Here is a 26,282-nt window from a genome sequence, read left to right as displayed (position 1 = left end):
ATGCCTCGATTCCCAATAAAGTGATATATTTCGATTAATGACAGCCTCGATATGGTTGTGCTTGCGAAGACTCCAATGCAGGACCATTACCCTGTCCGATTCTATTCGATCTAAAATGTATACCAGAGTGATAAGTAAATCTGATCATGTGGGCGAATCAACATCTTTTGAAACTTGCTGTCAAAATGATCTGACGTGAACGATTCCGAATTGGCAAAAGGGGACATGGAGTTTCATGAGAGATGATACAGAGACCCGACGACGAGTCACCAAGAAAAGCAATACAAACCCCCATGACAATCGTTTCTACAATTTGCCAAGGAAATATTGCAGTCGGAGACACAGAACAAGGAAGAGTGGGAAAAAAGTGAATTGTGATATATTATAGAAGCTTCTTTTGGCCTGCAGCAGAAGCCCGGAGTGTCTCATTGCCGCCGAACACCCTCCATCTCGCTTGTGTACCCCTTGCACCTTGCACCTTGTCCCAGAAGGGGGGAGAGACGGGGGAGGGAATATGGATCGGATCTGGCGGTGATGTGAATGCAAGATTCATTAAATCTCACATATCAATCGCCCGCCTTTTTTTCTCTCTCTTGTTCATGTACCTCTGCAATAAACTACTGGTTCGTTTACAAAGTTTCCCACCCCCCGGAGCGATATAATCCCTCCCCCTTCCCCTTGTCTCGGCGTTGCAATCCGGCCGGGGTCGGGGAAGACAGGCGGCAGCAGCCGCTACTTTATTTTCTATATTGCCAGCGTGATAATCTTCCATATTGGACCCTTTGAAAATAAATCGTTTCCCTATCTCGTCGCGTCTCCTCGTTGGATGAATCAATGCCTCTTTTCTTTTCGTCTTCTCTTCCCTGACTGTATACTTTTTCATCCCTATATTTCCCGTCGTGGATCTCCGCTCTTTTCTTTTTTTGGGTTCTTCCTAAACTGCCCCCCCTTGTGATCGGAGTCGCCCTGCCGCAGCAAGGTGAAGCTGCGGCGTATGTGTGAAGGCAACATGCAAAAGTGATAAGTGACAGAAATCTCTCAGCGACTGCCCACATAACATGTATTTCTTTTTCTCGCATTGTGATGGTGACGGGTTGCCCGATACAAATAATATTCGTGGCCCACATATGCAGTCCCGTTTCTTTATACGAGATCAGCAGATCGTGTTATGGCCCGCTCTCTGCCACGAGTTTGGTTTGAAGTCTTCTTTTTTGGTTCTTGTCGTTTTCTTCGGTCAACCTCATCATTGTCAGCTCCCCCAACCCAGACCGGTCAAACGGGAAGCTGGGGTGGGTTTCGGTCTTTAACCCCCCCGGTATACTCTTGTGGTGGATCTCGTTTCCCTGCTTGTTTCGCATAGCTGAGGGCGAGGTCGAGAAGTTTTGGAATGATACTCGAGTTTACGAATTAGAGAAAAAGTGACAAATCTACAGAGCTCAATCAATTTCATATAGTACTGATTATTAAGGACATGATCAAATTTGTGACCAGACCCAGACTGTCGGTGCCATCCATTCAGAAAAAGTTGGTGCGGAAATCGAGGCAGGCATTGACCAGGATGCCTCACCCCGGGCTCTGCTGTATCGAGCAAGCAGGTGTGACAAACTGGGAATATCCTCAGTCCAGCACATCACAGGACAGGGATTCCCATGGGGATAGGTATTGAAAAAAACATCCAAATCGGGCCACAATCTACGTTCCAGACGTCTACAAAAATTAAGACCCTTTTCTTTTTTCCTACTCAGCACAATGTCTGGTTGGATATCACTATGCGCATTCAATCCGCCTCACCGGAGCCGTGTCCGGGACCATGGAAAGTTGAGTGGCGAGCGTATGTAGCGATGGGGACCCTTACCCGTATCACCAAGAAGAAGTGGTCATGCTCTTTGCATGATGCGAGAGTGGGCGGTGAGCTATCATAATCACTTGTACTCGTCATTTTCTTTGTACGAGGAAACGAAAGAACAATTTCTCTCAAAGGAAGAAAACTGATAGAAATATGACCCCCAGCTGGAACGCCGAGAGAATTTAGAAAAAAAAAAAAAAAAAAAAAAGCGACCGCCTTTCTCGAGGGTACTTGGACAATACAATGCAGCATGTCACTAATTTGTACCCTCTTTCTTTATCCTTTCCAGGCCGGGGTATCTCCTGCGATTGTAGAACCAGGATTGTTAGAATTTCCGCTCCTTATTTCTCGGCCATGAGATTGTTGCTTGGAATTGATATGAGTCGAGGGTCATTCGACACTTGATTGCGTGGTGATGAATCATCTAGGTTATGCCTTTACAAAGGTGGGCCACGCAAATATGACCATGAAAACAACCAATGATATCCGACATGTAGCAGCCGCTGCAATTGAGTGGTCGAGGCAAGCTGGCTGATATGCTCACTGGCTGGCTTGCCGTCGAAATCAGATCAATGGCCTCATGGTGCGGCCCCTTGTGCGTAATTTGGCTTGAATTTCGGCAGTGTGGACATACTCGGACAACGGGATTGGACGACACGGCGATGAACTTGAGACATCCAATTGACTGCCTGTATTATGTAATCCAACTTGATCCTGCGCTGGTGTCGTGGCTACAGTATCATCAAGGTATCTGAAGCGCATGTTTATTTCCATTGCCTTGTGGGATCTATCGCTCAAAGCTACGAGCATTCCGTGACCGGATTTTGATATTTCAGATTGACTTTGAATTTATGAAATAATCCATGACATAAGTCATCTTGAACGAGATCTTGGGGATGTTCTTAAACTCTATCATGACTCAGTGCTCGACACATCTTTCAGCGTTGTGAAGCGAGCATTTTTCCACTCATAATACAGTTTCTATTGGTGAAATTTGTATCTAAAAGTTTAAGAGAATATAGCATCATATGCCACTTTACCACGAAAATATGGGACTTGAGAGAGAATGTGCGAGTGCTGCCAAGAAGCCCATCGTCGGCCGGAAGATGCACTCGCAAGCACCGTGATGATTAGGGCCTTCATGACTCAGGTTATCAGCCTTCCGACACTAGATGTAGCTAAAATCCTATGTAAAGTTCACTCGGGACATATTTTGTAATTATCTGTTCAGATACTGCGTAACGGCCTTGCTGCCAGTCATGATTTAGGACGGATTGTGCTACTGGCTCACACGAGCAGGCCATATCGATCCTCTCGAGACTGCTTCAACTCCTGAATCACTCAGAAGACGTTACGCAGGGACAAGACAAGTGCTAACGCTGGCCAGAAGCCTGCAAAATAGGTTCGAGCATCGACCAAGTATTCCCAGGTAGCCAAACTCTAAACCTAAAATAAGATGAGACTGATGAGAAGGCCGACTCAAGTCAACAAGTCACAGTAAGCTGATGGTATTCCTGCGGACTAGCTTCATAGAACAGCCGACCTACTTGTTGTTGTTGTTGTCAAAAAGATCCAGGATAAACAAACATCCAGCGTAAGATCGATGGGCACGAAAAGTCAGGCCCAAAGCTGAAGCTGAAGCGCTGGATCGGCTCGCCTTGCTGAATTTTCACTTTCTAGCTGCATTCACTAAAGCCCGCCACGGGATTTCAAGCAATTCATGGACTTGTACACTACAGGTTGATACAGCCTTTGGCTTCGTATCATGTGGATCGGACAGCTCGATAGCATGGCGCCACAGGAACCCGACAACTCACGACGAGCATGCCCAATGCTTATTTGTACATGGAGATGGTCTATTGTATACATATTTCTCCGGGAACCAGCGTCGAACATGGAGCGGATTGCCTTCAGCCTGAGGAAACAGAGACCATCGTAGCTCAAGTTTACAGATAGTGATCAGCATCTACTCAGCAATTGCGACGGAGCGCACGAGCACGGAGATGAAACTGGAGTCGTCGCTGGCTGTCCTGTATAGAGAATGATTACACTAAGAGGATTACCCAGACTATTCGGACAAGACTAGCACTCGTAGGTACAGCAGCTTCTCGCTGAAAGAGGAAATACTACAAGGTACCGAAAGACTACGCCTTGGTGTTCTTGGCGTAAGCTGTACACTGACATGCGAGGGCATGAATCAAGACATCTTTACTTTTCGCCGTGTTCTTTCCGTCTTCAGCGTAGTCAAGGAGTGGTTCATAGGCCGTATTGAAACCACATTATTGAGCACTGGCAGTGAAAAATACTCGCCCCAGTACCCTGGCTAAATCCGTGGTGACATCCGCAATGCTTCCATGTTGTGTTAGAATCCAGAGATATCTTCGTTAGAAAGTACCTATATCCTCATAAAGTGATATCTTTTCTATGGAAACACTCTCCGTGGAATAGGAGTGAAAGAATTGGCGCAGCTATTGGCGTATCAATAGCAAAGGTGGATAGAGTCGGGGTCACATCAAGTCATTGAAACTTTGTAACTTTTGAATCCACGCATTCGGTAAAGGGACGTTACATTTCAGCTTGTGACAATACGTCGATTTGTAAAGCCTATGGCCTCTTTCAAATGCCGAACAAGGAATACATTTATATCGCAAATCGTGATAATCAAATGTATATGCTTGCAGTCCATGTAATGTAGGATCTTGCTGTAATTCTTTCTGGAGATAGACCAACGGATTTTACATGCACTTGGATTACTCAATTATCAAACAGCTGTGTAGGGGAAAGTAAAGCTCATACCAAAGTATACTCGATCTATTGACAAGGACCCTGTGCAGTGGCAAGTTGTGCCGAAGTGGGTTAAAACTCTTGATAGTATCCTATGAATATATCCGTCGTCGTTGAGAGAACAGCCCTTCAAAGATCCATGTTACTCATTCGAATCCTGCCCTTGAAGATATTGCCTAGTCGTTGATCTGCCTAGTTGCCGCGTCACACTCAGCGTCACCCACGAGTCATGGCAATGGACGCTGAGTGAATGTGGAGTTACCTTGTCTTCCAGTCTGTAGGGCCTAGATTGTGATCCGCAAAACAAGTCAGTCGATTCATGGTGTGCTTGTTTCAGTATGATTGATATTGGAACATCTCCTCCTTTCCCGAGGCAATCTTTGTTTACATCCATTTACCACATCTGGACGCGACTTGTGTTTTTCCTTGATAATCATACTTGGCTCTAATTATGACGCCAAAAATAGAAAGAATGTAAATACAAAACCAGGAAACCCTCACATTCATGGCGCCACTTACTGCCGGGTTCCGAGGGCTTGGGTATTCTGGGGTGAGGTTGTCGCACGACTGCCTTAGGCCCGGTATCTCAAAAGCTTAGTGGTCTGGCACAGACACTATGATGGACAACTGCTGCACTGAAAGGCCTTGCCAATAGCTGCAGCGATGACTCGCGATACACTTGTTGGCGCAATGCAAGGTACAGGGTCTTCGAACAAACACGCAATACATGGTGTACAAGAAGAACCAACATCTTCTTACGGTGAACTGCCACTCCACAACAACGTTGATCTACCTGAAGTCACCATCGTCAACCCGGTGCACCTCGCTTACCTAGAGGTCTGCCCTAACCTAGGTCAATGATCCACAGAGGAGGGTATCTATCGGCTGAAGTTCATAGCATTCCCTAAGCTAATGTAGATACCGCGTCTGGTCTTCCGCTGTAAGCCGCATCAAGACGGTTCAGGTTTAGTTTCTAGCTGAGAATATTGTTTTGTTGTTTCCTTTTCAAGCCAAGCTCTCATCCTCTCGCGTTTAATCTCGCAGGTTTCATGGGCCTGCATGGCAAAGCGCCAAAAAAATGCACTGACTCTGGTTCCTGGATCCTCAGTTTTTACCCGTCTGAAGCGTGTCAGCCACCAAGGGACCCTAGGGGTCTTGACTTTCACATGGAAAATAAGAAGAAAAATCAAAGAACAGACACAACAAAACAGCCCGACGCACCTGCGCCAAACGGCCGTGCGACTGCCCGTGATCTACCTGTCAGATTGGTCTTGACTCGTGGGATGGGAATTATAGATACAAACAAAGCTAGTAAACATAGGGAGTTATAGATCCGGGGACGACTACCGGATTACCCGGTAGTCGATGTTATAGTAGACTCTTAGAGCGGCCCTATCTACATTAAGCCACCTAGTGCAGTCAGTCGTCAGGACTCAGCGCCGCCCTTTAGTGTTAGTCTCCATCAACAATGCCGATCTCGCTTCGGATGAGGGACCCTTTACTGGCTAAGATGGCCTCCAGCCTGCTGAGGCTCAGATGATTTTTCGACAACACAATGGGTTCAATACAGTCCACTAGACTCACTGATGGTCCCAAAGCAGTGTACAAATAATTCAATGCGCGTATTGACAGCTGCCCCCCTTACACTAGGCTATCATTAAAATAGAGAGATAATGTAGTGTACGAAGTACATATAGGAATAAAGCGACGTTTAGGAGATATGGAGGGCGATCAAATACTAGACACTATCTCCCTTCTTAACGCCGATGGAGAGTGGGGGAAATCCAATGACGTTATCCTGGGCCGTGGAGAGCGCGCAACCCCGCGGACACGAACGGCTACTGGCAATTGCGACATTGTGAGCAATTCGGATTCGGAATTATCACGACTTTCACACTTGATGCCTAGATAAGCAGACGAAGGCGGATTTTGTTTTTCTTTAGAAGGAAGAAAATCAACAATTATTTACGAATTGATCAAAATAAACTATCAATATGACCAAGGTTCTTCTGACAGGCGGATCAGGCTTCATTGCCGGTGAGTGATTTGGTGCGCAACGCCAGCTTAGCGCTATTTATACTGATGATATACTTTGCTTTATAGCTCATATCCTTGAGTTGCTTCTCCAGAGAGGCCATGAGGTAGTGACGACAGTTCGATCAGAAGACAAGGCTGCCAAGATTCGTGAGGCACATCCTGATGCAAGGCTTTCTATTGTCATTGTCCCCGACATTGCCAAGCCAGATGCCTTTGACGAGGTGGTCAAAACTCCCGGCCTGGAAGTCGTATTACACAGTAGGTTCAAAACTCGCAAGAATGCAATGGGGCAAATATGGACAGTATACTGAAGATTGAGAATAGCGGCGTCTCCATTCCACTACAAATGGTCCGATCCAAAGACGGAGCTCTTGGACCCTGCCATCATCGGCACAACCTCCATCCTAAAGGCAATCAAGCGGTCCGCACCGGGTGTGAAGCGGGTTGTCATCACCTCGTCCTTTGCCTCCATTCTATCGGACGCGGGCCTGTCTGACCCCAAAACAGTCTTCTCCGAGAAGGACTGGAACCCTAGCACCTACGAGGACGGCCTCAAGGAGCATAAGCCCACATCGTACCGGGTGTCCAAGACGCTCGCCGAAAAGTCGGCCTGGGAATTCGTCGAGAAGGAGAAACCCAACTTTGACCTGGCCACCATTTGCCCACCGCTCGTCTTTGGGCCCGTGGTACACCACCTCAACTCGCTCGCGGCCATCAACACGTCCAACGAGCGCTTTGTCGATCTCATCCACGGCAAGTGGAAGGACGGCATCCCCGACACGGGCGTCTGGTTCTGGGTCGACGTGCGCGACGTGGCCCTGGCCCACGTCGAGGCGTTTGAGCGCCCCGCGGCCGGCGGCAAGCGCTTCTTTGTCCTCTCGGGCAAGTTCAACAACCGCGAGATTGTCGCCGCGGCGCGCCAGAACTTCCCCGAGCTGCGGGACAAGCTGCCGACCGAGGCGGTCCAGGGCGGTGGCTACCCTGCCGAGGGCACATACGGCTACGATAACTCGCGCGCCACCTCGGAGCTGGGGATCAAGTGGATCTCCATTGAGAAGAGCGCCGTCGACACCATCAAGAGTCTGCTGGAGGTGGGCGCCTAAAAGCTAAGCCTCTGGATGAAGATGATGATGGGAATCGTTTTGTGTTAGAACAGGGACCGTCATATATCTAGAAACTCATGAATAAACACCTCCTTCAAGCATCATATCTCGTGTACGTCCAGAAAGATGAGCTTCGTGGTTGGGTCAGAAAGCCAAACTCTTCTCATATGTCATCATGAGCTCTTGATTATTGTCACAAGATATATGACTGAAATTTCATGAAATGAATGGAAATATCAGCCAGCGGACAATTGCGATCTCTTGGTTTCTCGTATAGTATATACCATACTTCCCCTTCGTCCACTAATATCCCTCCGATAACAAGCTCGCACAGCTTGTTGTATCCTGTAATTGAAACATTATTCCCACAAGCTTGGCCGGCAAACATTGTTTAACAGCTGCCCGATAACTTAGCCATTTCCAGTTCTCGCAAAACGATGTCCACACCAATCTGATCATTTTTCCTATCTGCCAGACGCAGCGAATGTTCAGTAGAGCCTGCTTGTTCTTGCTGTCGTTGCATAGTGGCATCACCGTCTTTATTGTCCTTGTTCCCACTACCGCCCATCCAAATACCCCAGCCACTGTCTTGGGTGCCCCGGTTTCCTCTCCCACGAGCATGATGGACTTGCGATGGCGCGGACACGCCGTCATCCTGGGCCGTACCAATGGCCAGCCCGATTTCTCCCGGCGACGGCACGGGACTGACGGACCTGGCCAATGTCGTTTGCATGGACGGAGACGTGGGGGATAGGGGGGATACAGGGGCGACGGGGGAGGAAGACGCGGGCGATCGTGATGATGACTTGAGTAGTGGCGAGGAGGCGAGCACCAGCTGCTGCTGCTGCTGCTGTTGAGGCAGAAGAGGTGCAGCAGGAAGTGCGCGCTCGGGGGGCGGCCCGGCCGGGGTGATCAAGCCCGGTACCAGCAGCGGCGTCTCGTGAGGGCGTCTCGGCCGGGACGGGGATGATGGGGAGGTCAGCGTGGTCTCAGAGCCGGTGGTACTGGCTGTACCGCCCGAGCTGAGACTACTCCTAGGTATGTTGATGTTGTGGCTGTTGTAAATCTGGGTATTCTTTTCCTCCATGCTTGAAGTCGTCTCATGATGGCAATAGGGAGGCGAGTTCCTGTGCGTGGAGGAGGGAAACGCTGGATGCTCTGGAATGACCAGGTCGGGCTGACTGGAGTATGGAGGTGCCGAGGATGATCGTATGGAAGCAGGGCTGGAGACAGACGGGAGGAATCTGCGGTCGCTCAGACGCATTGGCGGTGTCAGGGGTTGTGGCGATTTGGCTCCGGAGGCTGTGGCTGCTGGTGGTGGTGGAGGCGGCGGCGGCGGCGGCGGCGTGGTCGTGGTCGTGATCAAGGATGCGTGAGAGTCGCTGGGCTCCTGGTAGTGAGCCTTGAAAGCCCTGGTCATGGGCGGCGGCGTCTGCATGTAACCCTTTGCACTCCGCTTTCTTCTTCGTAGGCACCAAATCACGAATATCACAGCCATGGCTGCAATTGTTGAGCATATGCCGACGGCAATCTTGCCGGCATTGTTCAGGTCGTTGGAGGACGAATTCGAGAAATCGGGTGAATGTGAATCCATGGTTGCTTTGGTCGTCGAGCTCGCTGTCAGCGACAGGCCAGTACTCGTTGCTGTCAATCTGCTTGAGCCTGTCTCAAAAGGCAACGATGTCTGCCTAGAATTCGCTGCGTCCATGGTAAATCCATCGTTTCTTGAGGCATCGGAATTGTCATTGTCCTGCGAGCACCGGCTCGGTTCCGGAGGACCTGGGTCCGTGATGCCATTGATACCGGTACTAATTGGTCAGAAATCATGGTCATTTTTCCAGTCGTATGGTAACCTACTTTGAACATTGTCCAATAATCTTGTCAACATTGGCTATGTGAACCATAAGCATTAGATGTCCCACGGGCCATGTGTATAATGGATTGTGCTGGCACTCACGATCTGACCCGTGCCCTATGATACCCAGACCACAATATTGAGCATCGCAGCAATAGAGTTCTCCCAGCCTTGTACTCAGATTCTCATCGATCAACTTATGGCAGAGTAGCTCCAAATCAGACTCAGTGTCTCCCGATGGATTTATGCCCAGTTCTTTAGTGAATCTGTTTCTACACTGAAAGTCATTAAGTCAGCATTAGTTCTTCGTCTCATGAATGATAAAATGTGATATGTGTACGTGATGTACGAAGAAGCAAATTCCGAAGAAGGAGGTAAAAACGAAGCATTGGGGGCGGCTTACAGATGCCATACACGCTGTTACATTGCCCAAGCCGAAAGACTCCGGATCATCGGAATTCTCCCCATCATTGACGTTCCTTTTGTTGAGCTTCTTGCTGGTCTCTGGCATTTCCTTGGTACCTATCCAGGTCGATATCTTCATCTTTCCGAGACTCGTTTATACGATTACCCTGGCCTCAGAAACATGTGTCTAAGTGAGGCAAAGCAAGAGAAGGGGGAAATGTAAGAAGGATTTTATGGATCATTAAGTCCTAGCTGAAAAGTATTGACTGAAAATGGGGCAAGGAATAGAAACGAGTGAGCTGACATGCGAAAATTCTCCGTATGGCTAAATGAAAGACAACCCCCATTCTGGGGGCGAAGAGAGGTTGCTATGTATAGATGCGCAGAGAGATTGAGCCCCTGTGCAGAGAACGGTATACACCTTGTGCGTCGCGAGCTCTGCAACAATAGGCAACCTCAGTATAGAGTCACAGTTGAACGACGATTTGCTTCCCCCCCTCCCCATGATGACTTAGCACGCACGCATTGGGCGAGGGCAGCGGTTTGATGTGTGATGATGATGATGCGCTTCCTGCATCTACGGTCGCAAGCTAGATACTGCACGGGCGGGCAAAACGGTGGAAGTCATACTTGACCTGCATGTATCCGGCTCCGACGATAATGGAGGGGAACTTTTCCTCGCATGAGAGGGGATAAAGACATGGTAACACGAAAATCACCGAAGCCATAGCTTGGTGTAGCTGCAGATATCCGACGGCTACCCCTATGACTGAGCAAGCTTGGCACTACTTTGGGCTGAGAGGTCTCACGTTTTTCTTTCAATGGCCAAGACTACACAAAGTAGTGTGAGTGTACCTACCCCCTTTTCTTCGTTCATCTATAAGCAGGCTGAGGTGTAAGCGACAGAAGTTTTCCTCCTGCTTCTCTCGCATGGGGAAAACCTTGTACAGCGGATCGTGCATAAACGACCGAGATGCGTCGCGATACTGTGCGATATTGCACAGGGATGGGAAAGAAGCCAGGCTCTTACAGCAGCACGAGAACTGTGATGTGGTAACAATTGTATGAGCTGAGCACATTCCGCTACGGGAAAATCTTGTGCAAAGATCCCGAATGATGACTCTTGAAGCGTCATTGGATCTTGAAACCGTATCTTCCATTTCCCCAAGGTAGGACTGATCCAAGGCGCTCGAATCTGGAGGCAAAGGAAGCTCATTACATAGAAGATCCTCAGCACGGCAATCTCTCAGTTGCCTTGATTCGTTCAACAGCGAGCCGTACTTTTGAGAGGGCAACATCTTATCAAGACTACATGGCAGGGCAGCCTTACCGTCAGGTACGTGTGCTTGACATGGATGCGGCTGGCGTACCTGTCCTTCTTACAGACCGGGATGGTCAAGAGCAACCGGATCTGCACAAGCACCGTAGAGACCGTGGAAGTAGACAGCCGTGGTGGGTAACCAATGATTTTCCTCTGTAGGCGAAGAAGAGCACAAGGAGATGCGGTGTACCTGGGTGTTCCAGCGGCCCGCATTATTGCGACTGTGTAACCCCCATGAGGGTCACAAAATCAAGAAGAAGAAAAAAATAAGACGCTCCATTTTTCGGTCATATCCTTCTTCTTTTCTTGCCTAACGGTAATGGGAGACACAATATCAAGATCAATCATTCAAACAGGGTGAATGTTTGTGCTGGCACAATAACGGACAGTCTGCATATGGATGACTGTAGGACTACTGATGCAAAAAGAAATTATTCTGCAGGAACAGATCGGCAATGCATACGTTGACGTAGCCATCTTCCGTATACACACTTGGTAGCAGCAGATAGGGCGATACGAAGAAACGGTTGCGCATCCAACACACGATTCTCCGCATTTACATCATCCCATGGGGGATACATAACAACAGTATACTTGAGGTTTTGATCCATTGGTATTGGTTTAATTACCCCTCTGAGAAACTTTCTGCAGAATGATCAAGTAAAACATACAGTCTTCACGATATTTACAGGTTTGAGCAAGCCTGGTTGTGCCCGGTACCGGAGATGTATACTGTAGACATGCGCGCTCCGAGTGGCGCGTAAATGGTCTCTTCACTGGCAAGTCTACAGATCTGGACAAAATACTTGTCAATCAGACGGGTTGCAAAAGGAGAGGCGGGGAAAAATCAATTCGCCTCGTGTCGTTTTTTCATCACGGATGGTTCTGGACGAATAAGAAAGCTTGTCGATGCCGTCGTGCATGAGCGCGCGCCACTATTGATGTGCCATATGTCGTATTTCGGATTCTAGAAGAAGAAGAAGATGCTTCTCCTTGCCGATAATACTTCAGCTTACTCATTGCAGTTGTTTTCTCGAGGATATTTTTCTCTCGATTCGACAGGAGTGGTCGCTATCGTAAGAAGTACATCAATGCACAATCAAGCAGTTACGCGCCAGGAAATAGGAATAGAAAAGAAGGACAAAGAATGGGGAGGGAAAGGGGAGGTTTAATCGAAATGTGTCTGATTTCGATTTCCCACAATCTCCATTTCGATAAGCCCTCTTTTCTGACATGCCCTGAGCAATATTGAATTATCTAATCAAGGTCTTTGTTCTTGGGAACTCTTGCTCGTCTCTTTTAGCAATTGGATGGCGCGGCGACCTCCTGCTTGATTTCATTTCTTAAGGTTTCCATCATGCCCATCAAATACTTTTTCTCTCGGCAGATAATTGCCTGTTCTGCCTGGATGTCTTCACGCTCTTCGCAAAGTCTTGCTACCTCTTCTACTTTAAATACTGCCAACATGGAGTTTCAAGAAGCCTGGGAATGCGCGAGCCTGGATGACTATTGAAAGATAGACGTTCTGTGATGTTGAAACTCCCAGTTTGATTTGTCAACGGGGCTTAGAGCAGAGTAAATGGTCATATGTAGAGGGGCAGACATGCATTGGATTGAAGATGAACTGATTCTTTGACCTGCAATTTATAAGGGGTAGAACCAACCCCCTTACTTAAAGCCGTGAAACTGCAGTACAGGATCTGGTAAAAGAATGCATAATAGAGGACCAGAGAGGTGAGGGCAAAAGAATCAACTATGTAATGCGTTTGCTGCGATTGTTAGTTAGGATCAGATAATGGTGATACCTTACTAGGCGGAAATGGATTGAGGATTATTGAAGTTCCGTATTTTGCAAACATCAATTTGGCAACTAGTATAGGATTCCCACCCATGTGTAAGTCATTTTGGGTGTTCTGAGGCGGGGGACAATGGCGAAATTAACTAGGTTAGAGCTCCTTCGGGATGACCAATCCAACATCGGCGAGTTTCTGCACATTTCCATTTGGAGAAGATGACTCAGCGAGCTATTGTTTGCGGATAGTGATGAATGGCGAGGCAATATGAAGCTATCAATCGGCAGCTTGTGCACACATAGCATACGGGAAACGATTTGAAAAAAAGTGCTTTCTTTACTCAAGTCTTGACATGGATATAATGCAGGTACAGAAACAGTCGAATGAGTGCATGGTCGCCCGCCGAGCAGACACTATTTCTTGATCATGATTAATTCCCAAGATACAATCTAGATGACAGAAGATCTACAGAATCTATACTCCTTTCAGCTTTTCATGTTTCCTCATTCTTCTTCTCTCCAATACAGAAATCGCAATGCGTGTGCAATATGAGTATGGTATGCTGTAATCAAGGCATTTCTAGTGATATAATGGTGCACTAGATACTGGTTGGTATGGACCCTCAGGGTGTTCCAGGTAACCCCACCACAATTGTATGAAGCCTTGTTAGCGCTCCAATCGATAAGGCAGGTAGAGGTACCTACAGTGCCAGCTAAGGTAGGCCAGTACATTACTACAAACTCCGATTGTTGGAAGCTCTATCTTTCTCCGATAGCTTAACTCTCTCCCCGCGGGCGTCGTCTGTCTGCCTAGGTCGTCTGGACGCCGCCTCCGTAATACTACTACTACGTACATGCACCTTGATCCATTCACAATCCGACTCGATTGTCACCAACAAGCGATTGTTCGCATTTCCCAAATTTTGCTGTCTACAATACATACAAATTGCTTTTCTTATCCTTATTCTTCTTAGAAATAATTTCTTCAAATTCATAGATCCTCGAGGTTGGTTTGCAACACTACAACTCATTCACAGATCGATCCCAACGAACCAGCCAGCAGCACCCGAGCCTAAGCCAACACCATCATGGATTCCAACGACTCGTCAGAGCCGACGTTGCCCCCGGCCGAACAGGTGAGGAACTACTGCGCATCCCCTCGCGATCGCCGCCATCATGGAAGCTGACTATTGCATTCAAGATGCGCCAGAAGCGTCTCGCCATGTTGAGCAAGGCGGCCGCTTCGCCCTCTTCACGGACACCCACCGGCTCGGAACCCTCAAGTGCGGCTGCAACGCCCAAGTCAGCCTCGCCCGCGCCCAAGGAAGAGAAGGAGAACAAACCGCCGCCTGCACGACCAACGCAGGATATTCAGAGCACGACCTCTCTTTCCGGACAGAAGAACACAGCAGAGCATGAAGCTGGTATGCTACAACCTTGAGAGGGCGTCTTGGAACAATTCAAGGACGGTGATGGCCCATATCTGGGAAAGAATATGCTGACAAACCTCGCAGTATCAGCGCCCCCAGCCAAGAAGGCCAACACCGCGGTGAAGGAGGAACCGATTGAAGACTGGTCAGACAAGGTTTTGGGAGACATCTTCCGCATCACACTAGACGAGAGTCGGACGCAAACCCTCGATGGGCGAGCTGTCAAAACCTACCTTCCAAATACTGCGGAAGAGACCTCGCAGGAAGGTGCGCCACTCAAGCTGACCATACAGAATATCGATTCGGCACTCCTCGAAGCAACCAGTGCCCAGCCCGCCAGCAAACCGCTTCTCAGCTACCTGCTGCCCTGTTTCCGGCGGATTATAAAGATCAAGTCATCCTTGCGACGACCATCTGCAGAGAAGTTGGCTGTTCTCGACGAGGCAAAGCGTCTGTGCATGAGCAACTGTGTCTTTGCCTTGACAATGCCCGAGCTCTTTAGCCGAGAGCCTAATCCGAGCCACGATACCCTTATTCCATACCTCTTGCGGCATCACGACAATGAGGATGGCATCTGTCTGGAATTCTACGACGAGGCTGTGGCGCGCATGGCCGACGATGAGTCCATTGGCGCCGTCTTTTCGGATACCATGGCCCAGCTCAGCAAGAAGCTCGCCACCATGTCCATGAACGATGACTTCAAGCCTTATGTGAACTGCCTTGTTACTTTCTCGCGGTATCCTCCTCTTCTGGATGCCTTGGCACAGCATCCCGACTTCCTCATGACGCCGACTTCAGACATGACGAAAGAGCAGATTGCTGTATCGAGCGAGACACAGACCATTCTTGGACCCTTCTTTCGCATATCGCCTCTACAAACTGAAGTTACAAAGACGTACTTCTCCAGCCCTCGGACCATTGACCAAGGCGCCATCCGAACCTCACAAAGTGCCCTGCAGATGACGCTCAAGACCCACCAGGGTGACCTCACGAGCATCGTCAATGCCTTTGTCCGTTCCGGTGCCACGGCCCGCAATCGCATATTGGACTGGTTTGCATTCATCATGAACACCAACCACAAGAGACGGGCACTTCACGTGGACCCAAAGGAAGTGGCCTCGGATGGCTTCATGGTCAATGTTACAGCTATTCTTGACCAATTGTGCGAGCCCTTTATGGACGCCACGTTTTCCAAGGTATCAAAGATTGATATCGATTATCTGCGGCGGGATCCCAGAATCGACATGAGTGACGAAACCAAACTCAATGCTGATCAAGCCACCTCTGATGCATTTTACAGCAAGAAAGCTGATGGCACCTCGAATTTTATCTCAGAGGTTTTCTTTCTCAACCTGGCTGCTCATCACTATGGCAGCGAGGCCACGAACTCCAAACTGAAAGATCTGGACCGGGAGATCAAGCACCTGCAAAAGGTCGAAAAGGAAGTCAACGAACAAATCCAAAAGCTTCAAGGCAATCCGTTGCAACTTGCCATAGCCAAGCGCCAGCAAGACCGCATCGTCAATGTCATTGATAAGACTATGGCGCTCAGATTCTCCATTGAGGGTGTTCTCACGGATAAGAGCATGCAGACTTTGTCGCTGCAGTTCATGCGCTATGTGACAGTATGGTTACTTCGTGTGGCGAGCGGCTCGTCATATGTGCCCGGACAAAAGCTGCAACTTCCTCTGGCTGCCGAGAGACCTGAAGCATTCAGCTGCTTGCCAGAATATGCTTTGCAGGATGTCGTCGACAACTTCAAGTTTGTCTTGCGGTGAGTGATTGCGGGTGTATGTTTAATGAACCGTGGTGAATACTGACACAAAGTCTAGTTTTATGCCGCAGATTATGATGTCTGCCGTTGGCGATGAAATAGTCGCATTGGCCATCACCTTTTTGAGATCTTCAGAGTATATCAAGAACCCCTACCTGAAGTCCTCCTTGGTCACTGTCTTGTTCGCTGGACAGTTCCCCATGTACCACTTGAGCAAGGGTATTCTGGGCGACATCCTGATGGGCTCTGAACTAGCCAACCAGCACCTCCTCCATGCACTGATGAAATTTTATATCGGTAAGCCTAGTACCCCGAGATCTGGGCTCTGAACACCGTTACTAACTCTAGCAGAATGTGAGCATGGCACCAGCACAGCGTTCTATGACAAATTCAACATTCGATACGAAATCTTCCAGGTCATCAAGTGCATCTGGCCAAACAATGTTTACAAGGAGCAGTTGGACCAGGAGAGCAAGATCAATCGTGGTTTCTTTGTTCAATTTGTCAGCTTGTTGCTCAGTGATGCAACCTATCTGCTTGACGAGGCCATGAGCAAGTTGATCAAGATACATGACTACCAGAAACAGCTTCAGGATCCGTCTCTGTCCCAGGATGACCGAGCCAAGATTGCCACCGACCTTGACCAAGCCGAGGGCGCGTGTCAGAGCTATATGCAGCTGGTTAATGAAACCATGGCCATGATGAAACTCTTCACGGAGACTCTCAAAGACCCCTTTACTATGCCAGAGATTGTGGGTCGCCTCGCAAACATGCTCGACTACAACCTGGACACCTTGGTTGGTCCCAAGAGAGGTAACCTCAAGGTTGAAGATGCAAAGAAGTATAACTTTGACGCAAAGACTCTGCTATCGGACTTTACCGATATCTACCTCAATTTGGAATCAAAGCAACCCTTTATTGAGGCAATCGCTGCTGATGGGCGATCATACAAGCCTAGCAACTTTGACGAGGCCTCAAAAATCTTGACCTCGCGAAGTCTCAAGGCCCCGGAAGAGATGGCAGTATGGGAAAGACTGAAGAAAAAGGTCAAGAGCGCCAAGGAGATTGCAGACCAAGCCGAGCTCGATCTCGGCGAAATTCCCAGCGAATTCGAGGACCCCGTAATGGGAACACTAATGACGGATCCTGTTCTCCTGCCGTCAAAGGTCATCGTCGACCGTTCCACCATTGTCCAGCAGCTGCTGGCCAACCCCCTAGACCCGTTCACGCGTAGCCCCATGACAATCAACGATGTTGTCCCCGACGACGAGTTGCGCGAAAAGATTGAGGCATGGAAAGCTGAACGCATTGCGGCTGTCAAGGCGCAGCCCAGCGGCGACGCCATGGAAACTGATTGAAAACAGCCATTATAACCCCAATGAGAAGAAGAAAGAAACCACAGAAGCCGACGAACCAAGTTATTAAGGATTATGGCGACTATCTGAAAAACAAAAGAGGATTGCAATTACCATTCGGAATGTCTTTTGCATGCAACACGTCAATGGTCTTGCGAATATCACGGAATGGTGTCATAGCATGGAATGGTCTGCGCATTTGAGCCCTTTGCAATGGAATGAAGACATGAGCCTGTCTGGTCGTGGACACGAATATCTGTGCCAGACTGCGAGAATTAGCCATAGAGGATATTAAGGGGTAGACAGAGATCATGTCAATAGCCACCAATACAAACAAATCACAAGACTAAAAAAAAAAAGTAATTCTGAAAAGTGAATACACGCGTTCGCCCCATCCCCTGGAGCTCACGTAGGATATTTGACAGTTCATGTCTACGATTGAACTCTCGACTTGTGCTACCCAAATGCCTTTATATTGAGTTGGGACTAATGATGTAGCTGACTGAGCGGACTACAACAAAAAAAAAGTTTGCTTTCTTTTCATACATATGAGCTGCAGACCAAAAAAAATCAACTCCTATCCATGCAGAAACACACTGACCAGAAGAAAACCTGTCTGTCTGAGTAGGGGCCATCGCTGGGCTTGTGAGAGAAATCGCTGCTGTTAGTACTCGATGCTGGTAAAATGCCAATATGAGGGTGCTGTTGACCTTTGCATAAGGCTATAAACTATGCTATCTCGATTCTGGAGAAGCCATGCCGGGAATCTCTTGATGGAACCCATCATTCATGAGAGTTTCTCTCCGTCAATGATAACGAATAGCAAGGCTTTCTCTTGGGCATACCATCCTGGGTGATTGGCAGGCCTGGCTAGACCTCTTCCTTTCAACTGGCCGATAGCCAGGAGTCTGCGTTGGTCGAGGTCATGGTTCTTGTTTGTAAATATTGATCCTAAATGATCATGACGAACTGTCGCCCGAACGCGCGGCGGGAGGGGGTGCTGGTGGCGCGGCGGGAGGAGGGCTGGGGCCGTCATCCCCAGGAAGAGGAACAGCAACTGGACCAGGTTTGTCGGGAACAGGTACTCTAATGGGACCTTTTGGTGCTGGCAAGCGATCCGCGAGCTTTTCGCCCCGGATGACCTTTTCAACTTCCTCTTTGCTGAGGGTCTCGTACTCTACTAGGGCCTGTGCAAGACGATCGAGCTCCGTCCGACGGTCCGTCAACAGTTTGCGGCACCTCTCGTAGGACTCATTTAGGAGTCGTTGCACTTCGGCCTCGATGAGTGCTCTCGTCTCGCTGCTAAGCTCCGTATAGCGCGTAGCATATTCCATGTGGCCAAGTTTGGGCGACATGCCCATCTGAGCAACCATCTGGTAGGCGACAGACGTTGCAGCTTGAAGGTCCTGTCCGGCATTAGTATACGAGAATGAACAAACAAAATGTGATGAGAGATAACTTACAGAGCTGGCGCCACTGGTCACCTTGTCAAGACCATAGACAATTTCCTCGGCAAGCTTGCCACCCAAGGCCGAGTCGATGCGGGCGGCATAGTTTTGCATAGAGTACGAATGCTTGTCCATTTCAGGGAGGTATGCCGTGTGGCCCAGGGAGCCTCCACGAGCAAGAACAGTGACCTTGTAGAGAGAGCTACCGGCATTTTGGGAGAAGAGCTGGATGAGTGCGTGTCCTGCTTCGTGGTAGGCCGTCATCTCCTTTTCCTCGGGAGTGATGACCATAGTTTTGCGCTCGGCGCCCATGATCACCTTATCCTTGGCCCATTCGAAATCATTGAGACCGACAAATTGAGACTTGGCGCGACTGGCGTGGACTGCTGCTTGATTCACAATGTTCTCGAGCTCAGCACCAGACAGTCCAGGGGTACTCATGGCAAGGGCTTTGAAGTCAACATCCTTGGCAGACTTGATCTTCTTTGCATGATGCTGCAGAATTGCAAGTCGGCCACGTACGTCGGGAAGGTCGACATTGACGTGGCGGTCGAAACGGCCAGGACGTACAAGAGCCTTGTCCAACAGTTCTGGAAAGTTGGTCGCACCCATGATAATAACACCGTTGTTCTGCTCGAAGCCATCGAGCTCTGTAAGCAATTGGTTGAGAGTCTGCTTTACATAGGCCGCGTCTCGCGCATTGCGACGACCACCGATGGCATCCAGTTCATCAATAAAGATGATGGCGGGAGACTTGGACTTGGCGGCAGAGAAGAGTTCTCGGACTCTCTTGGCACCAACGCCGACATAGACTTCATCAAATTCACTGCCAGACATGTAGAAGAATGGTACACCAGCTTCACCGGCGACAGCCCGAGCAAGCAACGTCTTTCCAGTGCCAGGAGGTCCAACAAGCAAGACACCTTTGGGAAGCTTGCCACCAAGCGTAGAGAACTTATCAGGGTTTCGCAAGAAGTCAACCATCTCCTGCAGCTCTTCTTTGGCATCGTCGCAACCGTGTACATCCGAGAAACGTGTCTTTTGGTTTTCGGCTTTAGCCTCGCTGTCGACCTTGCCACTGCCAGGGCGCTTCAAGACGCTCAAACTCTCGACAAGCATCGTTATGATGACGAGACTGAGGTACGTAAACAAGCAAAACCACAGGATAAACTTGACCCAACGGAAGAGGGAGCTGCCCAGAGTCTCATCAACCACAACATGCAGAGGTCCGCCCTTGCCAGCTGATGGTTCCTTGGTAATGGCAATATTCTGTCCGCGCGAGTGAGCAGCCAAGGCTTGCTTAACAGCCTGAAGCTGAGTAGGCGTCAGGTCGGATGGCAGGCTCTCTTCAAAGTTGCCTTGAACAGGTTGGGCGACGGCAGGCGTCAGCAGGGCGAGCGCCTTGTTATAGGCCTCGTCCGCAGCAGGGTTCGTGGCAAATCGGCCAGAGCGGTATCGTTCGACAATGATCGCAGGCATGTTGGCCTTCAAAAGAGCCTGGTAGAAAGCATTCTGAGCCGTTGCGCTGCCGGGATTCCTATTCGCCGACTCTTCCATATGAGCAAGGAGGTTCCTTGACAGCCCGCCCGTTTGGTAGGATCTTTGCTGGAGAATAGGTCGGTTCAAGAGAGGAGTCCTGAAAGCTGAGCGGGTAGCAGAAAACGTAGACAAGGAGCGAGAGACTGGCGATTGAGAGTAGAATCGACGAGCGACCGGATTGGAGGCGAGCAGGGCGGCACCCGACATGCTCGAGATGGAGGTTCGAATGTTGAATGGGGTCGAGATATGCATGGCGGCGGGACGGAGACGCGAGACGATGGCCGAATCATGCCGGGAATCACGAAGGAACTCGGGCAAGTCAAAACCAGATTGCTGCTTGGCTGGCGGTGCAGTCTGCTGTGCCTGGTCGGAAGCGGCGGTTTCGGGGGACTGGGAGATGCGAGCAGACCTCTGGCTGCGCGATGCAGACGCTGGGAGTCGGAATGGCATCGTCAGAGTATTGAACATTGATGGCCAGATGTCGGCCGTGACAGCGGCGATGCTCGGTAGAGCTGACGCATGAAGCGCCATGGTAATGATGTTGTCGTGCTATGCGCAATGCTGGGTGGAAAGACGCGAGTCGACGGCTACTACTAGATTGGGTGGATGGAAATGTTGGGAAAAGGAAGACGAGAGTCGACAACGACGTGCAAACCCGCGACGGATCGTTCCGGCGTCTCTCCGGAGTCAAAAAGAAACAAGCAATCACACGATGGCAGCTGGGTAATTGCCGTCCGCCGACGTCGAGCATAAAAAAAAAAGGTCGAACGTGGTCAGCCGCAAAGTGTAGGCAGTAGTAAGTCCACGACCGATCACGAAAGGCAAAGGGTCCAAAGTGGGCAGGCGGCGACCGCGGAGGCTACAAGCTAAACTACGCGGAATACATCATCTCGCACAGACACCTTTTGACTGACTGGTAGTGGTGACTGACTGAGGACGTCCGTCTCTCTGAGAGCCTGGGGCCAAAATCTTCTCAGGCCTTCCACAAGTCCACTTTGACCTGTTGTTGGGTCATCATCGAATCGGATCAGGCCCCCACCCGAGAAACTGGCCCCGGATCTCGGCGTAAACGCAAATACCGATCCGACCATGATGACTAAGGCATTTTATAGGCCTTGGGAGTGAGTGTGCTGGGTGAAATGGATACTGCTGAGCCATGTCATTCATGTGACCCGACAGAAATCAGTCTCGTTTCCAATGTCTGTCTTGATTCAATTCAAGCCTTGATATAGTTAATTCCAGGAAATTACCGAGCGCATTGTCTTAATTGTGCAATTATGGAACAAAATTGTTTCTCTCCATGGTAACGTACATGTTTACTTCTCGACTTGACGTGCACTGCATTTCAATCTCATTTATAGTCTCTTGTGGACGCAAAGTAGAATATCAAAGTGAATAGAGACTGGGTAGTTGCAGTCATTGATTTGTAGGCTCGTTTGCCTTGATTAATGAATGAATCCATAATCCTTTATATCCATATCGGTGGGAGCTCATCCGTAGACCTTCCATCTCTACCTGTAGTACCATTTCCACTGATGGAAAAAAAAAACATCATCTACAGTATTGTAGTCTTGGCATCTGATTTGGTAATCTATCCTGACTTTCCATTCGTGTCGCCATTTTGCGCACCGTTTTGAACACGAGGCTCAGTTATATGGGCAGTGCCGGCAGTCAGAACAGCCTTTTCTGCCTTCTTCTGCAGCCTCTTCTCCTCATCGTTAGTCAGCCCTTTACGGATGGCCAACACATTATCTACAATCACCGCATCTATTCCCGTTTGCACTTGGCGCTGCTCAAATATTAGTACTCAGTCAGGTCAAAAGGGATGAGGTTGCAGATGTAAGCTGCTTACCTGAACCAGCAGTGGGTCGTTGTTCTGGGCGCCATAGCTGACGCAAACCAAGCCACTTTGCTTCACCACCTTGACGAGTCTGGGGCTGTTGACAAAGGGCTGAGATGTGCTCACAATACCAAGCAAGTTCCAGCGGCTTGCAAATCGAATTGCCTCCTGCAGACTGCTCGCCCGAATGTCACCAACTGGAGCACAGCCGGCGTCCGTCAGAAACATGATGGGGATACTTGGCTGCTTGAAACTGAGACAGAGGCAAATATCCGGGTTGAAACTGCTGAAAATGAGGTTGCGGTTCTTGGCCAGATCATACACCTTGGTGAGTACCGTATCACAGAAAGAGTTGATCTCGACCGTGTACGTGTCCATCTGCTGCTCTTCGCTCTCGTGCAACATGGGATACTTGAGCTCAATGTTAAATCCAATGTCCTCCCGAAGGTTCTTGAAAAGATCCTCCAGAGTAGCAAACGGCGCTTGAATAAAGTTGCCGCGAGAGTTGGCCTTGAAACCCTTGGCTTTGTAATCACGTGTATGCTTCATGCGCTCATCAAGATCAGTGCTACCGTCCCCAGCAAAGCCCATGCTCTGAGACCTGATACGGGGTCCAGGCTGGTTGTTGCGAGTCTCGTTGATGTCTCGCCTGACCATTTCAGGAGTCATGTCGCTGCGTTCCGGGTTGATGTGAAGGAATTGTTCCAGAGTCAGGGTATGCACAGGAGCATCAATGCCTGTCTCGCTGACAAGGAAGTCGTGGTAAATCACCGGCACATGGTCCTTGGTGAGTTGCACATCAAACTCGACATAGTTGGCACCCAAATTTGCAGCGGCAATGAAGGAGGGCACTGTGTTCTCGCCAAGCTGGAGCGACTTGTTCGTAACAAGATTCTTGCCCAGCCCGCGGTGGCCAATAACCATGGTAGACGACATTTTCTTCCAATATGTCTGTTGAGAGTTGATCTCCATGCGTGGATGAGAAAATGGGGTAATGACCAGGAAATTGAAATTGACAGTTCCAATCACCTCGAGATTCGATGCCATAATCGGAACGCAAACATCGCCCTGAAGGTTCATGCGGTTCGTTCCAAGTGTCGGCCTGACTGAAGAAAGCAAAGCCACAGCTCGGCCAACCTTGTTTTTCTCGTTTCCAGAGTAGGTTGGGACGATATCGAACATGAGCTTCACTTTTGAGATATCTGTGGTGTGAAACAGGATGGGTTCCGTTGAAATGTTCTCATGAACTGGAAGATCGACAATGCTTGGCTCACCCTGAGCACCAGAAGCCGAGACAACTACTGAGAGCGCCGTGTCGAGCTGATTCGTGTGGGCCTCGGCCAAGGGAACACGATCTAGCTTGACTGCTTCGGTATTCTTTCGCATGTCCATGGATCCTAAGCTGACCATGACGAGACTGGTATCCTTCAGATAACGGTGCCCAAAGGACTTGATGGGGTCGGCAATACGGGTACTTCCATTGGATCGCCTGTCTTCGAGAGACGAGATCTCAGTTGGCGAAGGGCTACGTCCAGGCTCTTCTTCCTCATCCTCTGGCTGGAAGTCCTCCTCCTTTGTGTAGGTAAACAGAAGTCTCGCAATGTCCATATGGCCTCGGAGGGCTGCATGCTCCTTGGCAGTCCAGCCAAAGGAATCCATCTTTCCAGCCTCAGCACCCTTTTCAAGAAGGAGCTGCGCAACTTCAAGATGTCCATCTACGGCAGCAATGTGCAGCGGAGTCCATGCAAACGATTTCTCGGTCAATTCAAGATTCACAGTCTGGCTTGCACTGCCCCCAAGCAGGATCTTTGCGCATTCCAGGTGTCCGAAACGGGCAGCAATATGCAGAGCTGTCTCGCCGGTTTCGTCCTGCCAGTTGATATTGATTCCGGCATCGACGAGCATCTGAACAATGGCTGCAAAGTTGGACTTGGTGGCAATCGCCAAGACGACACCCGACTGAGAGACGGGGCCTCTGTGCTTGACAATGGCACCAGCTTCTCCTCGCCAATCTTCTCCGCGGAGTAGGGCTTTGGTTGTTAGGGGGTGTCCACCGATGACAGCAAGATGAAGCGGCGCATTGCCCTCTTTGTCTTGCCATTCGCTACCGTCAATTCCACTACCGACATGGAATTGGTCCCATTCCTGCATCTTGGCCATGATAATCTCGCACACGACAACAAAACCAAACTGAGCAGCATAGTGTAATGGGAGACGGCCAAGAGAGTCTCTCTTGGACAAAGCCACACGTTGCTCTGGTTTGAGATTATCAAGCAAGAAAAACAAGACATCTACAGCCTTGTCGTCCTTGCCGAGAAGTTTTGTAGCACCATTCTGGGGTAACGGATTGGGAGGAATGTAGTGACTCGTATAATGCGAGCTGACAGGGAAAGGAGCAGCATTGGGCTCCAGGTCACCCTCGGTCGCCGACTTGGTGCGGCCAATGTGGATAACCAGACGGTGGATGCAGTTGCGTTCGTTGAGGTCATCTACTTCGTCCAGAGACTTGATTTGCTGCAACAAGAGGGCGATGCAGGACTTGGACCGTGAAGAAATGGACCTCTGGAGACAGTTCAGGAGCATGGCATGGGCAGCCGGATCCTCAGAGACCAGGTTAGCTTCGTGCAATGCTGCCTTGAGACCTTCCACGTCGTCATTTCTGATAGCCTGCTCAAGCGCATCATATGCTGCTTGTGGCACACTGAGCATTGCCTTCGCAGATGCTCTTCCCAGAGAACGAACGGACCTTGCGGATCGATCAGACTTGGAATCATCCAGGTTTTGTGAGTCACCCAATACCGAGAGCCACTTATTGATTTCTGTGACCAGCCGAGCAATGGTGGTATCCTTGGCAAAAGGTCTGGGATCTACCTTTGTGGTAATATATCTGTGCTGGATAGTGGTATCCGGAATCTTTTTATCAAGCTTCTTGGTGATTTTGACGAATCCCCGGCGGTTGATCTCGCCAAACCATTGAAGATTCCTCAACTGGTTGCGGAGCTCAAGGAGAGCTCCCATGAGCTCCTCTACCTCATCATCATCGAGGTCGGGGATGACGTCTGGACTCCGGCCATAGCGATCCTGGAGGAGTTTGAGTCGTCGGTGTGCCTCGGAAAATTTCTTGTTGTAAAAGGAGTCAACGTCCTCAAGATTACGGTCTAATGCATAGAAGAACTCTGTTGTGGAGGGTTAGGTGACACAAACGACCTCGGAAAAAGCCCGAGGAGGAAATCGCACCTGCTAGATCGGCCTTCTTGCCTAATTTTGCGCTGGACTCTGCCGCTGCCTTGATGAGCTTCTTCAAGCCCTTGTAGTCAATATATGAAGATGCCCACTCGGGGACTTGGTTTCGAGGTAGACTGGGGGGGAGGTGTCAGTCGTTTATATCCAAATAGTGATAGGCTGGCACGAGTTTGATGCTCACGTTCTTCCAAACTTCATCCTGTCTTGTGTATACTGGAGGAATCAGCTGTGTAGTTGTGATGATGTTTTCAAGCGGCTGTGTTTTCCCTGGGGGCAAAAGGATGGAATATAATATATGGATGCCAGTCGAGTCTAGGGCATATGACTGGAGCTCTTTCGAGGGTACGTGGGGTCTGCTTGCGGTCTGGTGGAGGTGGATTTGGTAAATGGATCCAGAGGGTAGGTCTCGAGTCTGCAAGGAGTTTGCCATCAGAGAACGAACGTGCTTAATTACGAGGCACCAGCCAACAAGAAAACTAGTACAGTGATTATTGATTACCTCTTTCTGTC

At 49.4% G+C, this 26,282-nt stretch overlaps 5 protein-coding genes across 5 annotated transcripts; 2 read left to right on the top strand and 3 right to left on the bottom strand.

Moving 5' to 3' along the window:
• Window positions 1-6,624: 6,624 nt before the first annotated feature.
• PFICI_11355 (uncharacterized protein) lies at window positions 6,625-7,770 on the top strand (the record flags this gene model as incomplete). Its single annotated transcript, XM_007839936.1, has 3 exons — window positions 6,625-6,667; window positions 6,734-6,925; window positions 6,992-7,770. 3 exons carry the CDS (start codon window positions 6,625-6,627, stop codon window positions 7,768-7,770), a joined length of 1,014 nt encoding a protein of 337 aa, XP_007838127.1.
• Window positions 7,771-8,161: 391 nt separating this feature from the next.
• PFICI_11354 (uncharacterized protein) lies at window positions 8,162-9,364 on the bottom strand (the record flags this gene model as incomplete). Its single annotated transcript, XM_007839935.1, has 1 exon — window positions 8,162-9,364. The coding sequence occupies one exon, from the start codon at window positions 9,362-9,364 to the stop codon at window positions 8,162-8,164; it is 1,203 nt and encodes a 400-aa protein (XP_007838126.1).
• A 4,867-nt stretch (window positions 9,365-14,231) lies between these two features.
• PFICI_11353 (uncharacterized protein) lies at window positions 14,232-17,705 on the top strand (the record flags this gene model as incomplete). The annotated part of the gene is made up of 5 exons (XM_007839934.1): window positions 14,232-14,279; window positions 14,345-14,567; window positions 14,658-16,347; window positions 16,406-16,644; window positions 16,696-17,705. The coding sequence occupies 5 exons, from the start codon at window positions 14,232-14,234 to the stop codon at window positions 17,703-17,705; spliced, it is 3,210 nt and encodes a 1,069-aa protein (XP_007838125.1).
• A 956-nt stretch (window positions 17,706-18,661) lies between these two features.
• PFICI_11352 (uncharacterized protein) lies at window positions 18,662-21,220 on the bottom strand (the record flags this gene model as incomplete). The annotated part of the gene is made up of 2 exons (XM_007839933.1): window positions 18,662-19,108; window positions 19,166-21,220. 2 exons carry the CDS (start codon window positions 21,218-21,220, stop codon window positions 18,662-18,664), a joined length of 2,502 nt encoding a protein of 833 aa, XP_007838124.1.
• A 1,060-nt stretch (window positions 21,221-22,280) lies between these two features.
• PFICI_11351 (uncharacterized protein) lies at window positions 22,281-25,970 on the bottom strand (the record flags this gene model as incomplete). The annotated part of the gene is made up of 4 exons (XM_007839932.1): window positions 22,281-22,478; window positions 22,542-25,705; window positions 25,767-25,888; window positions 25,954-25,970. 4 exons carry the CDS (start codon window positions 25,968-25,970, stop codon window positions 22,281-22,283), a joined length of 3,501 nt encoding a protein of 1,166 aa, XP_007838123.1.
• Window positions 25,971-26,282: the final 312 nt, after the last annotated feature.

This window comes from Pestalotiopsis fici, assembly GCF_000516985.1.
Source record: "Pestalotiopsis fici W106-1 unplaced genomic scaffold PFICI_Scf_8, whole genome shotgun sequence".
Classification (NCBI taxonomy): domain Eukaryota; kingdom Fungi; phylum Ascomycota; class Sordariomycetes; order Amphisphaeriales; family Sporocadaceae; genus Pestalotiopsis; species Pestalotiopsis fici.
Note: the sequence above shows the minus strand (reverse complement) of the source record. Positions and strands in the feature narration are given on the sequence as shown.